Source organism: Macaca fascicularis, chromosome 6 (assembly GCF_037993035.2).
Source record: "Macaca fascicularis isolate 582-1 chromosome 6, T2T-MFA8v1.1".
Taxonomy (NCBI): domain Eukaryota; kingdom Metazoa; phylum Chordata; class Mammalia; order Primates; family Cercopithecidae; genus Macaca; species Macaca fascicularis.
Window position 1 is genome coordinate 35335507 of NC_088380.1, and position 13794 is coordinate 35349300.

Consider the following 13794-nt stretch of genomic DNA (forward strand, 5'->3'; position numbering starts at 1 on the left):
ATTTTGCTTGGCATTTTCTAGGGAAAGAGGAAAAGCAGAGGTAGTGGTAGCTTTGAAAATATGGAACCTTACGCTATTACGTATAGCTTCACTTCAATATGGCTTTACAGAAGACACAGTCACCCAACAGGCTGGTTCTAGATTGCTTTGGTTTCCACATGAGACTTTTCAATGTTTAAAATGAATGATGAAGCACAAAAGCAAGCCTCATCACACAAAGAACACTTGAGAAGCTTCAGCAGTCACATGAAACAAAGCCGAGAGGTTGACTTTTAAACCACTGTTGGATTGTACTTTAAATGTGTAACACCCCAGAGCAGCTGTACAATGAATGACATAGAATCCTTCTTCCAGACAAAGATTAAGAAAAAAATTAGTACATTCACCGTTTCAACAGAAATACATTACATATTTTTTCAGTTTTTTTTATAGTCATAGACACAATCATATTGCAACTACATATGGATAAATTGTAAGTTATTAAGTAATGATTTTCATTTGTATTACATGATGAGTTTCACAACATGAGGATTACATATTTCAGTATGGCGTATACTATTTTTGAACCACATAAAGCAATATAGTACTAAATAATGTAACAGTTACTGTGAAGTCAGGAATGCCACTTGGCAAATACATCAAATATGCCACCAAAAACCAGTCAAAGCATGAGACGTGACATCTTTCATTTCTAAACTATATGCAGCTTTGAAGGAAGGACATTAGGACACAAAGGGGAGGTAGTTTCTTTAAAAAATTCACAATTAGCTTTTCAGGAATTTCATAAAACAAATTATTTTTCAGAGGTCTCTTCACCATATGGTTTTTCAGATAACATGGAAAAAAGATTTTTTTCCTCAGGATTTATAAAGTGTACACAAAAAAACTCAGACTACATTTTGAGGTTTATCCAAGTGAAGCCTAATTTGACCATAACTAGTAAAGGTTATTTTTTATATTACTACTTCAGTTGCTGAAGGTTTTAGGGTTTCTTTCTTTTTAATCAGCAGCAAGTAGAATGTTAATGAATAGATTAAGATTATCTGAGAGTTAATTAATAGACTAAGGTTATCTGTGGTCTATTTATCGACCACACCTTATAAACAAGATAGGTTTTTCCTGTTTTGAGACTTTATATGTCTCAATACTTTCTAAATTGAAAACAGAGCATTAAATCAGGGGAATTGATGTGGATAAAACAGCTGCCAGCATGATAGTGTTTGTGAATTATGTACCTCTCTTGGACATAAACTCATAAAATCTGTTCAGAACACTGAACATATTTAGATTTACCATATCCAATAAAATTTGGATTTAGTGGGTTAGTCTCAGCATTTCCTGGAATCCTGAGATGCCCAGATCTCTCTGGAAACTTCCTATTTCCTATTTTACTATCTTTTTCCTTTTATTGAAATGGGTGCCATGAGGGTCCTAGACCAAAACTCACCATCCTGAAAAACAAAAATCTGGGGAGAGAACTCCTGTTTTATTTTCAGGTGATATATTTGCTAATCATAGAATAAGTTCAGATCATAATTATAAATAGGATTTCTCTGAAGCAATCAATCTGTATTTTTAAAGCTTCTCCTTAAGACCTCCAGTATCTAGTCATCAAAGTAGCTTGGATTTATTTATTTATTGAGACAAGGTCTTCCTCTGTCACTCAGGCTGGAGTGCAGTGACACAATCACGGTTCACTGCAGCCTCGATCTCCTGGGCTCAAGCAATCCTCTGGCTTCAGATTTCCAAGTGACTAGGACTACAGGTACGTGTCACCATGGCTGGCTAATTTTTAAAATTTTTGTAGAGACTGGGTCTTACTACGTTGCCCAGGCTGGGCATGGATTTATTAGTGGCCTTTGAATTAACTAAATAATTAATGAATGTGGGCTTAGTCTCTAAGCATGCAAATCTCTAAATGGGATATACTTGTGGTCTTCAACTTGGCCTTGGATATCTGTGTGACTGATTTAACCTTTGACTCAGACTTTTGCAGTGCCAAAGTCATTGTTTATGAATAATTTCATTTCTTGTGGATCCTATGGTTGCTACTAACTCTCAGGAAAAATAGTAGGCTCTGGAGAAGAAGTAAAAACCCTATAAATACGTAAAGCTAGGAAGGAAAAGGAAAAGCAAGGATGTTAAATCAATCTGACTTGGAGGAACAGATCTCTGTTTTTCTCTTAAGCATTGTCACACAGTTTCACGTGCTCGCTGCTTCAGGCCAAGGGCATGTCAGCAAGGCTTTCTTGCATTGCACCAGGGACACTGACCTGAAACCCTGGATTTCACCTAGATCATGAGAGGTCTTAGAAACCTTTTAGGCCAACCCACTTATTTAACAAGTAAGGAACCTGATGTCCAGATTTTAAAAGACATCCCAGGACAGAGAGCCTACTTAGTCATGGCGATGTGATTTAGTCTTGGACATTGAGTGCTCAGTCACTGTCTTAGTGACAGTATTATTGTGCTTGAGCCAAAAAGGCAGAAAAGGAAATTTGTTCACTCAAGAACACACGAGACTTTCATCAATGGCACATCTATGTTAGCAACACTTGGGATGGTAATTCAAAGTCATTTATATTTTTCTGTTTGTGTGCAAAGTTCCAATGTACATGCATTGTTCTCTTCAGGTTTAGGCATGTAAGCCAAAGACATTCAAAAACGTATCAATATGTTTTGGTATGAAGAGTCTCAAATCACAGCGTGGCAGATTTATCCCCAAATCACAGCCAGACTCAATTTCTTATCAGGCAAAGTAAGTCACACTATTCACAACAGCTCTGTGTTGATTCAATTAAACAATACGTAAAAAACATTCACTGAACATTTGCTGGTTGACCCTTAGAGCATTTTGTTGTGCCCTTTCTGGCTTCTTCTCATCTATCTATCTGTCTTTCTATCTATCTATCTGTCTGTCTGTCTATCTATCTATCTATATCTATCTATCTATCTATCTATCTATCTCCCTACAAGGCAAATGTTACTTTCTAATCAATACATTTTTCCTTGAAAAATGAAAACTTAACAAAAAAAAAAAAACTAGAGGAAGGCACTTTGTAAAATGTGCACAAATCTGTTTCTTTCTTGTCTACTCTAAGCAGATAGGGAAGTTGCTAAAGGCAGGGCCAAGTCTTTCTGCAAATGATGGGCAGTGGTGGACACTTGAGGAAAGAGAAAGCCAGAGTTTCCCCAGAGCCAAACTGCTTCTTGGAATGCAGGGGCCTCTGGTTGCTCAATAACTCACAGGCTTTTCACATTCAGCTGGGTCATCACAAGACACACAGCAAAACCGCCCAGATCTTGTGTAGGCAGTAAAGGATTGACCCCTTCAGATCAAGCCAGTTAAAGTGAGTCTTTTGTACTTAAGTGACTACCAGGATTGGTCTTAGGCACTTAGGAAAATGTAGAGTCTGTTAAATAGCTAATAAATGTAGGATCTGTTAAATATCTGACACAGTGGATACTAACTTGTGCTTATACACATCTGTTAGAACGAATCGGAACCTTTTGCTGTTTGGGTTGTAAGCTACACAATCACCCACTGCCTAGATTCAGTTTCCATGCGCCTTAAAACTTGAATATTTAGGTATTTGTTTATAAAAATACAACTTATTATAACTCAGAGTGTAAGGACCCATGAGCCAACTGCGCAATGGTTGTTAATAATCTAGGAAGGTGCGAGGAAAAAAATTAACAGCCAGATATAAGAAAAGAGATTTGGGGCTGTTGGATTCAGCAAGGAATGAGCACAGCTTGATTCAGTGAAAGATCATTTTTCTAAAGATTAGTGCCTCCTTTAATATGTCTCTTTTCAATCTCCTGCCTCTTTTTTTAATGCCTCTTTCTACACATATATTTGCACATAATCTTAGAATATGATTCTGTACACATATCACTTATAAAATGCACATGCAATATATTAAGACTAACTGGAACTGACGGTTTAAAAAGCAAAGTATAAGGAGCACATCACTGAAGATTACTTTGTATTTCTATGACGAAGAGCAATTTTTTGTTAGATTAAGATAGAAGGCATTGGTTGGAATTATTTTTGCAGAAAAATATTCAGTGAGTCATGGAATCCAGGAGTCAGTTTCAAAGGACCTTAGAGGTTATCTGGTCCAACATCTTCAGAGGAAACTGAGGCTTAGAGAGGGGAATTAATCTCTCCAAGGCAAAGCAGTTAGGACCAGAATCCAGGTCTCCTGACTGTCCCCCCGCCCCACATGTATCCTTCCATTTGAACAGCTGTCTCCTTGATAGACCACAAAAAAACCTTTTTGTTAGACCACAAAAAAGCTTAATTCAGATAAACAGTGCTAACTGATCACAGAATTAGTCTTGGCTTGATGAGTGGCTAATTGGTGTTTTTTAGGGATTTAATTCAAGTCCTTAGCTGTCACAGTTTTTCATATGTATTATAAAAAATTATCTGTCAAAAGCAGATTACTTTTATGTTTAGGTTTTCAGACTTTAAGAGTGACTGATACATATCTTCTCTATTCTTAGAGAAGAATAGACTATGTTAGGAAAGGTTTAGTCTGCATTGGCTTTGAGGGTGACTGTCTTTGGTTAATGCCTCTCAAGGTAGACTATATTCCTTGGCCTTTCAGAAGTTGTGTATACTTTTGCAGGTCATTCTTTTATGTGAATTCACGTAAGATTCAGCATAATGGGAATCTTAAACTACCGATATGCTTCTTCTTTTGTCTTCTTACCTGCGGTGTTGTTCATTGCAAGTCAAACAGACTTGATCTGTCCTTTCCAAAAGAAGATTGTAACTATGCACTAAAATAACTAAAATAACTAAAATAGTGGAAATGGTTGTCTAGAACAGTGCTTCTCAAACTTCAGTGTGCACTTGAATCATTTGGGGATCTTAGTAAAATGCAGATTCTGATGCTTTAGGTTAGAGATAAGGCCTAAGATTCTGCAAACAGAATTTTCAAACACTGCTCAAGTGATGCCTATGCAGTTGGTTCTCAGACAGTTTAAGTATTGAGGATTTAGGGGACTGAATGAGCTTGGACAACTTTCCCACATGCTTCCCTTACTCACATGATATTTTTCATATGTTAGGAAAATGGAGCTTCATATCTATTGCTTTTGACATTCTCAAAACATTGGCAATGTGTTCACTTTCAAACGGGGCTGGGGGGATACCTCTGAGTCCAGTTGCTATCAGTATGAGCTAGTTGGGAATATTTGACTCGCAGAGGTGAGCTCAAGTTCTCTATGTCCAGCTAGTAAATGGACACAGAGAATAGATTTACCATCAAGTGAAGGGAAAAATAGAGGGAGGGTGTTAGATGAGTCATGGATGCACCCTTTAAAATGAAGATCCAAGCTTTGACTTCTTTCAGGAAGCCTGGCATTGGAACTGACTGGGAGATTCTCACTACCACACTCTGAACTTTGGAGCTATTTCCATTGCTATACAAATACCTAGTTTCCCAGAACCTTTATTTGGACACTTCTGATATGAGCTGTTTCTGCCACTGCCAAGATTTTGCAGTTGAATTTACTTCAGAGAGACACTAACTCCTGGCTTTGCTTAAAATTTTTTTGTGGCTCAAGATTTCTCACAAAAACAAAACCTCTCTCTTTTAAACAGCTGTTAGAAATCATAGCTCTCCCTTTTTATGGTAGCTTTAGGAAGATTCACCCATTGATGAACAGGAGTCCCAGAGGAGCCTGAAACTCCAAGGATAAATAATTTCTGGTTTGTGGAGAATCCTAAATCCCTAGGTTGGTGGTGGTGGTAGTTGTCGTTTAAAGTGTCCTGGAGATAAAAAGAATCGGATAAACTATGCTACATTGTGTTGGAAACTGAATTTTGTCATTCACTTCATATTTCACAGCGGGCTTTGGGTTGGTATGGCATTTTACTCCACAAATGGGAACTGCATATACTACTATGTACTGTAAATACACATTATAACCTCGCAGCAGAAAATACTTTACCCACTGAATACGTAAACAGCTGTACTGGGAAGATAGAAAATAGTCTTTTATTTTACTTAAGTTATAGAAAAATAGTCTTCAAAAATACATTGTTAAACTTACGGGTTTGTATTAAAGTAGAATTTGTATGTACAGTAAGGCAGTAATTCCATTAGCATCCTGCTGTGGTTTTCTTTTAAAGTTAGTCTTTAGGGAATTTTTTTTTAACTAAGAAAAGACTAAGGTGTATAATAAATTATCTATTATGCTGAAATGAAGCAGGAAAACATCCTAAAAGGATTCACATGAAATTCATCTGCCCCTTGTGTAAGAAAATTTTAATTTCCAAACTATATTCTATAGAGGCTTTAAAATAGAATTTAGGGGGGAAATCCATGCTTAACATATCTAAACTATTTTAAGAAAAAAATGGAGGCATTATTTCTTACTTGCATATCAGCAATGTGTCAGTAAGGTATAGGAACTGATGTAAACAATTTGTTCTGGAATGCATTCTTTCCTTAAATGGTTATATTTGGGTAATCCTAATAAAATGGAGGAGGAGTGTAAAGGTTATGCAATTGTTTTTCAAAAGCAATTTTCATGGCATTTTCCTATGTGGAAAATTTTCCTTTGTCATCTTTCTATGTAAACAATTTTCACAATTTCATTTCCGTCTGTCCCATGCCAAATCACGAAAGCCTTTTCCAGAGGATATTTCTATTGGCATTGTCCCTCAAGAATACTAAGCAGTGTGCTTTTATTTCATTGAACACATAATTTTATAACTAATAGCAAAAAGTAAATCTACAAATCACAGTTAGGAAACATAATGATTTGTTCTGGAATCAGCTGCTGGAGAAAGAGGCAAGTGGTTAAAAATGGAGCATGAAAGGAGCTGGGAGCTTTAGTAGTGTCAGTCTGACTATATTCTTGAACATTTCATGTACTCCGTAGTGTTACCTGAAGAAAAATCACATTTTAACCAATCATTCCATTAGTCAAGCTATCAATGAAAGGAGTGCGTAAAACATGCGGGATCCAGGTAATCCAAACCACCCAGCTGGATCCTGCACTTGCTTGGTGTCGCAGTGCAGTTGGCCAGGTCTTTCTCAGCTTGATTCTGTTCAAGTGATGGTGGGGCCTCTTTGGCTGAATCTTCAAAGCAAGCCACATTTTTAGCATGCGGATCCGGCACCAACACCAGGATGTTGTTATCCATGACCCCGGACACTTTGGCATACTCCTTACTGTTCTCAGGAGCCCTGGGCTTCTCGGGCTGGCCGCTGTTCTCTCTCTGTTTTGGTAGCAATGATAATGCGCCATCTTTGTTGACCTTGTGAATCTCCACATAATCCAAGGGTTTAGCGGAGCCAAAGGGGGTTTTCTCCTGGGGCAGCAGCCAGGGCGTATCTTGGTCAGTCTTGGAATGGAAGCTATCCACCTCCCTCTGCTGGGCTGCCTTTCCCTCCTCTCTAGACTTAATGGTTTGAGAGGATTTTAAAGCATCTTTACCTGCTTCGTCCAACAGAGTGGCCGGTGCATCTGCAGGGCCCACAGCCAGCTCACACACATCAGTAATATTGTGGTAGGAGGATCTGGGGTTGTGCTGTATTAAGGGCCACGTTGAACATTTGGATCCGCCAGCATGAAAATAGGGGATTTTGCCTTCCATGCTTATGCACTGGGGGTCCCAGGTGTGGGTTGTTTCAGGATTCTCTGGCTTCTCAATGACCTCAGGATCATAGAATGTGGAGGGATTGGCCTGGGGTTCCTCACACTTTTCAGGCAAAAGGGAAGGGCTGTCGCAGCTCCCCCGGCCTGAGTCAGTGTCAGGATCCAGGTATGTGGGTTTCATACCTTGACTTGGGTGTTCTTTTGAATGGACTGACATTAGATGCTGGTCCTCACTGTCGTCTACTTCTAAATACTCCACCAGCAAGTCCTCATAGTCAGAAGTGGGAGGAAAGTCTTGGCATCCCAAGGCACTCAGTAGTTCTTCAGACTTGCCCTTCTATTAAAACACGGACACAAGAAGAGATGGCTGTTAGCTTCATAGCATTCCAAATCAGCATCCCTGCTAAGTGGTATCTGTTCATTGCCACGAGCAGGTGGGAAGATCTCAAACTTCAGACATTTGTGTGCCAGGCCATCTAGAATCACCTTCTGGATACTATTCAGCAGATATATTATCTATCTATCTATCTATCTATCTATCTATCTATCTATCTATCTATAAACTCAGGATATTTAACTCAGTCTCTCTCCAAGCAATAATAATCATGAGTTTAATGGGCAAGTAGTATATACACATACAATAATAAACAGATAACTGTAAAATGAAGGTTTGTGAAACTTCTAAACCCACAGTGCTCATGCATGCATCTGACACTGTGGCCCACTGGCAGGGGTGTGGTTGCTGGCCTCCTAACTTCCTCTATCACCTTTTAGAATCTGGCAATAGTAAGTGGATTCTTGTCTTTTCCTTCTGTGGTTCCTCTTCCTTCTCTCCTTCCTCTTCTTATTTCCCCTTCCCTTCTCCTCTCTCTTCCTAACCTAGTGTTTTCTTCTACTCTACTTCCTCTCCCTCCTTCTCTTCTCCTCCTTCTTTGCCCTATTCCATATTCCCCCCTCTTCCTATTCTTCTCCCTCCTATCATTCTTCTCCCCCTCCTATTTCCTCCTACCTCCTCCTCTCACTCTCACCTATTTTTTCTTATCCTCTGACTTGGGTCAGGTACTGACCTAGGTCTTGGCTTGATCACTTATTACGGGGTATGTGACTTTGGACAAGCTACTCTCTGAACCTCAGCTTCTCCATTTTTAAAAGGTAGAAAATAATATGAATACTACCCATCTGGCGGGGGGGGGGGTGGTTCTTTTGAGGATTAGAGGTAATATCATTGAGAATGCTAATACGTATTTTTGAGACAAAAGTAGCTATTTTATCATTAAGTCTCTGTGGCTAGCAGGTTACATTGTGAGCTGGACAGTAACTAATTTAGTTTGCTGAGACATTCATGCTGGTTCTATCAGGTCAATGCTACACTGGATAGTGGAGGAAGAGCACTGGGTTAGGATCCCGGACTCCTGGGCTCTAGTCCCTGCTTCGATATTTGCAATCAAAGTGAACACAGACAAGCCAGATTATCCAGGGCTCACTTCTTCTATTCTTACACTGTCAGACCCAGAGCAACTGGGTCAAGTGGTATTTGCCTTAATGTACAGCTAGTTCCTTTTATATACGTCAGTGTTAAGCTTAAAAGCCAAACTGAAACTATTTCAACGTGGAGAAAAATTTAAAAATGTTCTAACCCGTCTTTTCATTCAAAACACTCACCATTTAATTCCCTCTTGAATCAGCCCAATTGGGCCCTGGCAAACACATGGCCCCACTGTACTGATCTGGTCTCAACTGAGTGCCCAAAGTGAGAGATAATGGCAATAGGATAGTCTGTTACTATGACTTTATGTAAAGAACATTCAAGTAGAAGTTTCTACCAATGTATGATTGAGGGGCTGGTGGTGGGTCCCTGTTTCGCATTAATCAAAATATTCACTCTCTTTCTAAATTGATTATTTGTACAAATGTTTATCTCGTGCTTATGAGTAGATCTGATAAATCAATAAATGTGTTTCCATGTTTTCTTGACTTTCTCTCTTTGCCCCCTGACATTTAGTGTGTGAAAGTAAGTACCCTCATACTTGACACATCTTTCTGTTAACACACATGCTGACCAGGAGCGACAGCCCAAAAAGGCTGGCTGAAACTACCAGGCTGAACTGACAGGGACTGTGTGTGAGTGTGTGGAGTTAATTACTACAAAGCAGTGAATCACACTGCATTTTTTGCCTCCTGTACTTACCTCCAACAGATGAGCATCAAATCCTTTTATTTTTGGCCCAGGAACTGGCGGAAAGATGCAGGTCACCATGCTATAAAATAATTCATGAGATTGGCTAAATGACTCATTTCTGACTTTGTAATTTTTGAAAGGTTAGTATAATAGCCACTATATGCACTATGGTAGAGATAGGACTTAGAGTTTGGCAGCTCCATGAAACAATCAATGATGAAAATAAAATTACAGAGGCCTATATTAAAATTAACTCTAGCTAATTAAGGAGGCTGATTTTGAAGTTAGTGGATTATTTGGACTATTTGCTTCTCTTGAGTTTAGCTACTCTTGCCAGATTTTTACTGTTTCACAACTATGAATCTCTGTTTCATAGAAAGAACATCAGCCTGAAATGAGTCAATTTTTCTACTTTTTATAGCACTTATAAAAGTTTTTTTTTTTTTTTTTTTAAATGGGCAAACACACTACATCTAATGGCTAAAGTGAAGATTACCTACAGGTGTCCATCATCTTTGTATTATCTTTTTTGTCGTTATCCCTGACTATCATGATTGGGAGGAAAAGTTGAGAGACAGTGAAGTACCTATAGCCCTTCAAAGCCACTGCCCAGACAATAATCAAACAGATGACAGCAGAAAGGACAGCCACAGAGATCCACACGGTTGTATCATTCATGATGAAGTCTAAAAAACAAACAGCCAGAAAGCTCTGATCACATACAGCATCATTAAAAACAAACAAACCTAATGAATGAAACTCTTAAATGTTTATAAGGAGGAAATGTTAAATGGAGGAAAACACTTTTCTTCCATTTATATATATATTTTTATTTGAACAGCAATCCAAAGTATCATCAATGACAGGGCTATTTTCTTTTCAATATTATTAATATTTTAATATGTTGCATATGCTTTATAGTACTCTAAAAATTTAAAAATCCTTCCACATATTCTTTTTAATTGATCTTTAAAGAGGAAATCCAAGGTCACATGGTCATTTGCAGTAACAATAATAAAAGCTAACATTAACTAAGTTCTTACTAAAAGCCATCAATGGTGTTAACCTCTTTGCCTACATTGCTTTGTTATAAAAGATAAGAAAACTGGGAATCAAAGAAAGATTTACCAATGAACATATAACTATAGTGTTGCAGGCTGGCATTTGAACTCAGGCTTTCTGCCTCTAGACCCTGTGCTTTTGTTAAGTAAGAGTCAGGACTGGTCAGACTAGATGCATGCCTGATTTGCAGTTCAGTACCCTTTCCAGTATGCCAAGCCAATGAAAGCCTAATACTTTGGTCAGGCAAGTTGTTAGAAGAGCTAGACTTTCCTGCATGGTTCTGGAAAAGACCCCTAACTTTGCTGAGGTTTGGTTTCTTCACTTTTAATTCTTAATGATAATCATATTTTCTGAATACCTCGGAGGGTTGGGAGGACCAAATAAGGTACAGGTGTTATAAGCTGTAAAACATTTAAAAAATGCAAGTTGAATTGTTCCCTTATAGAAGACAAGCTACTGAATTAAGGTGCTTTGCTGGAGCTGTCTATCTTATATCCTGTGTCTTCATGAAGAGACTGAAGTGTAATCCATAGCAGAGACTGAGCACTGGTTCATGTCTTTGAGACAGGGTACTGCCTTATAAATTCTGGAAGAACTAGAGGACGACCTTGACCAAATCCTCTAAATGATAGGAATGGGGCAGACGGTGGGAGCAGAATAACTGACCATCAAGCCCCTTGAGGCACCAGGCCCATGTCTGTAGCCTTATCCTAGAACTATTCTCCACTGACAGTAATCCAGGGAGCAATGCTGCTCTTCAAAATGTCTTTGTATTGGGCAGAAAGATTATAAACCCACCTCTATTGCTCTGGCTAAGGCTCACAATGGTTTCTCTATTAGTAGTTATTATATGCAAACATACCATTTAAAACATATTTAGGGACATAAGCAAAAAAGAGCCAAGACACTCACCACTAGGTATCTGAATGAAGGTCGCTGGACTCCATGCACTCCAGTATCCATGATCTGGTTTGCAGCGAACCTGGACAAGGTATTTCTGTCCTGGATGTAGGCTGAGAATCTTAAACTCTGTTTGCTGCCCAGCAAAATGGGTCTAAGGTAGGATAAGGAAAACAGAAGTCACTTCTGACATTTGTTGTGAAGAAAGAGAGTTTTCCCCTAAAAAATAAACTATGGTGGAGTTAGGCTGAGCAACCATACACAGAGAATTCCCTGCTGTCACTGCTCCACTGTCTTATCCCTATCTCTTCCTCCTCTTAAAATTGCTCACACAAAAATTTAGCAGGTTTTCTATCTCTCCATTTGGGACTCTACTTCAGAAAAGTCAAATATTCTGCCTCCTTCCCACTTTATGAAAAACAACTACTTAATAAATGTAGAAAGAATAACAAAATTGGCCAGGCACGGTGGCTCATGCCTGTAATCCCAGCACTTTGGGAGGCTGAAGTGGGCGGATCATCTGAGGTCAGGAGTTCGAGATCAGCCTGACCAACATGAAGAAATCCCGTCTCGACTGAAAATACAAATTAGCCGGGCATGGTGGTGCATGCCTGTAATTTCAGCTACTCGGGAGGCTGAGAAACGAGAATTCCTTGAACCTGGGAGGCGGATGCTGAAGTGAGCCAAGATAGTGCCATTGCACTCCAGCTGAGTGACAAAGTGAAACTCCATCTCAAAGGAACAAAACAAAACAAAATTCAAGAATTGTTAGCTTTTAAATCCTAATGAAATAACCAATTGAATAATAAATTGGTGTTAAAGACACGAGGTGAAAGAGAATTGGGCATTCATGTACGGTAAAGTAGTAGTATACAAATTAAACATGACTTTACAATCCAGGGATCAGTGTCATCTCCTCAATTCAGGGGCCAGTTTTAGCATCACTTCTGGTGGATCAACCAGATGGTTTTTGACATCTGATTAAATACAATATGGAGTACATAATATCACCTCTGAATTTACCAATCATTGGTAAAAACTGTTCAGCCTACATCTAATTAAGTCTGGTTACAGGAAATGGAGGCATAGAGAAATTAGCTAAATGACCCCACAAAGAACTGATCAGAGAAATGTACATGGTGGGATACTCTATGGGACAAGTGGCCCAGTCTCCTCATTACACTGAAACTGAAGGGATATAACAACCAGTTACAATGTGTAATCCAGGAGCAGATTCTGGTTTGGCCAAAGTGGCTGTTAAAGATATTTGGAAACATTGGGAGGAATTAAACTAGGGACTGGGTATCAAATGAGATTAAGGAATTTTAATTTTCCTATATGTGATCCTGTTATTTTGGCTATGTTTGGAAATGTGCCTTTTTAAAAGAGGCATATACTAAAGTATGCAAAGATGGAATATTGTACTGCCTGCAATTTACTTACTATTTCTTTAGGTCGAAGTATTTTATTTTAATTTTAAATTTTATTTATTTATTTTTTTGAGACGGAGTCTCTCTTGTCGCCTAGGCTGGCGTGCAATTGCATGACCTTGGCTCACTGAAATCTCTGCTTCCCAGGTTCAAGCGATTCTCCTGCCTCAGCCTTCCGAGTAGCTGGGATCACAGGCATCCGCCACCACGCCCGGCTAATTTTTTTGTATTTCCAGTAGAGATGGGGTTTTGCCATGTTGGTCAGGCTGGTCTCAAACTCCTGACCTCAAGTGATCCACCTGCCTCAGCCTCCCAAAGTGCTGGGATTACAGGTGTGAGCCCCTGCGCCCAGCCTATTTATTTATTTATTTTTTTCAGATGGAGTTTCGCTCTTGTTGCCCAGGCTGGAGTGCAATGGTGCCATCTCGGCTCACTGAAACCTCCACCTCCTGAGTTCAAGAGATTCTCCTGCCTCAGCCTCCTGAGTAGCTGGGATTACAGGTGCCTGCCACCACACCTGGCTAATTTTTTGTATTTTTAGTAGAGATGGGGTTTCTCCATGTTGATCAGGCTGGTCTCAAACTCCTGACCTTAGGTGAT

The 13794-nt window shown here is 39.1% G+C and overlaps 1 protein-coding gene and 1 long non-coding RNA gene across 7 annotated transcripts in view; one reads left to right on the forward strand and one right to left on the reverse strand.

Moving 5' to 3' along the window:
* The window catches only part of LOC135971262 (uncharacterized), a 50339-nt gene that overhangs the window by 9953 nt on the left and 26592 nt on the right, over positions 1-13794 (forward strand). The window contains exon 2 of the long non-coding RNA XR_010587340.2: positions 1668-1765. This is a non-coding gene — a long non-coding RNA (uncharacterized lncRNA). The remainder of the gene's footprint in view (positions 1-1667; positions 1766-13794) is intronic.
* The window catches only part of PRLR (prolactin receptor), a 165814-nt gene continuing 153416 nt past the window's right edge, over positions 1397-13794 (reverse strand). For all 6 annotated transcript variants that reach the window (XM_005556707.5, XM_005556706.5, XM_005556704.5 and 3 more), the window contains 4 exons: positions 11777-11918; positions 10389-10488; positions 9812-9881; positions 1397-7960 (listed from right to left, as the gene is read on the reverse strand). In XM_005556707.5, the coding sequence (XP_005556764.3) occupies positions 6956-7960; positions 9812-9881; positions 10389-10488; positions 11777-11918 (1317 nt within the window). In that variant the 3' untranslated portion in view covers positions 1397-6955. The remainder of the gene's footprint in view (positions 7961-9811; positions 9882-10388; positions 10489-11776; positions 11919-13794) is intronic.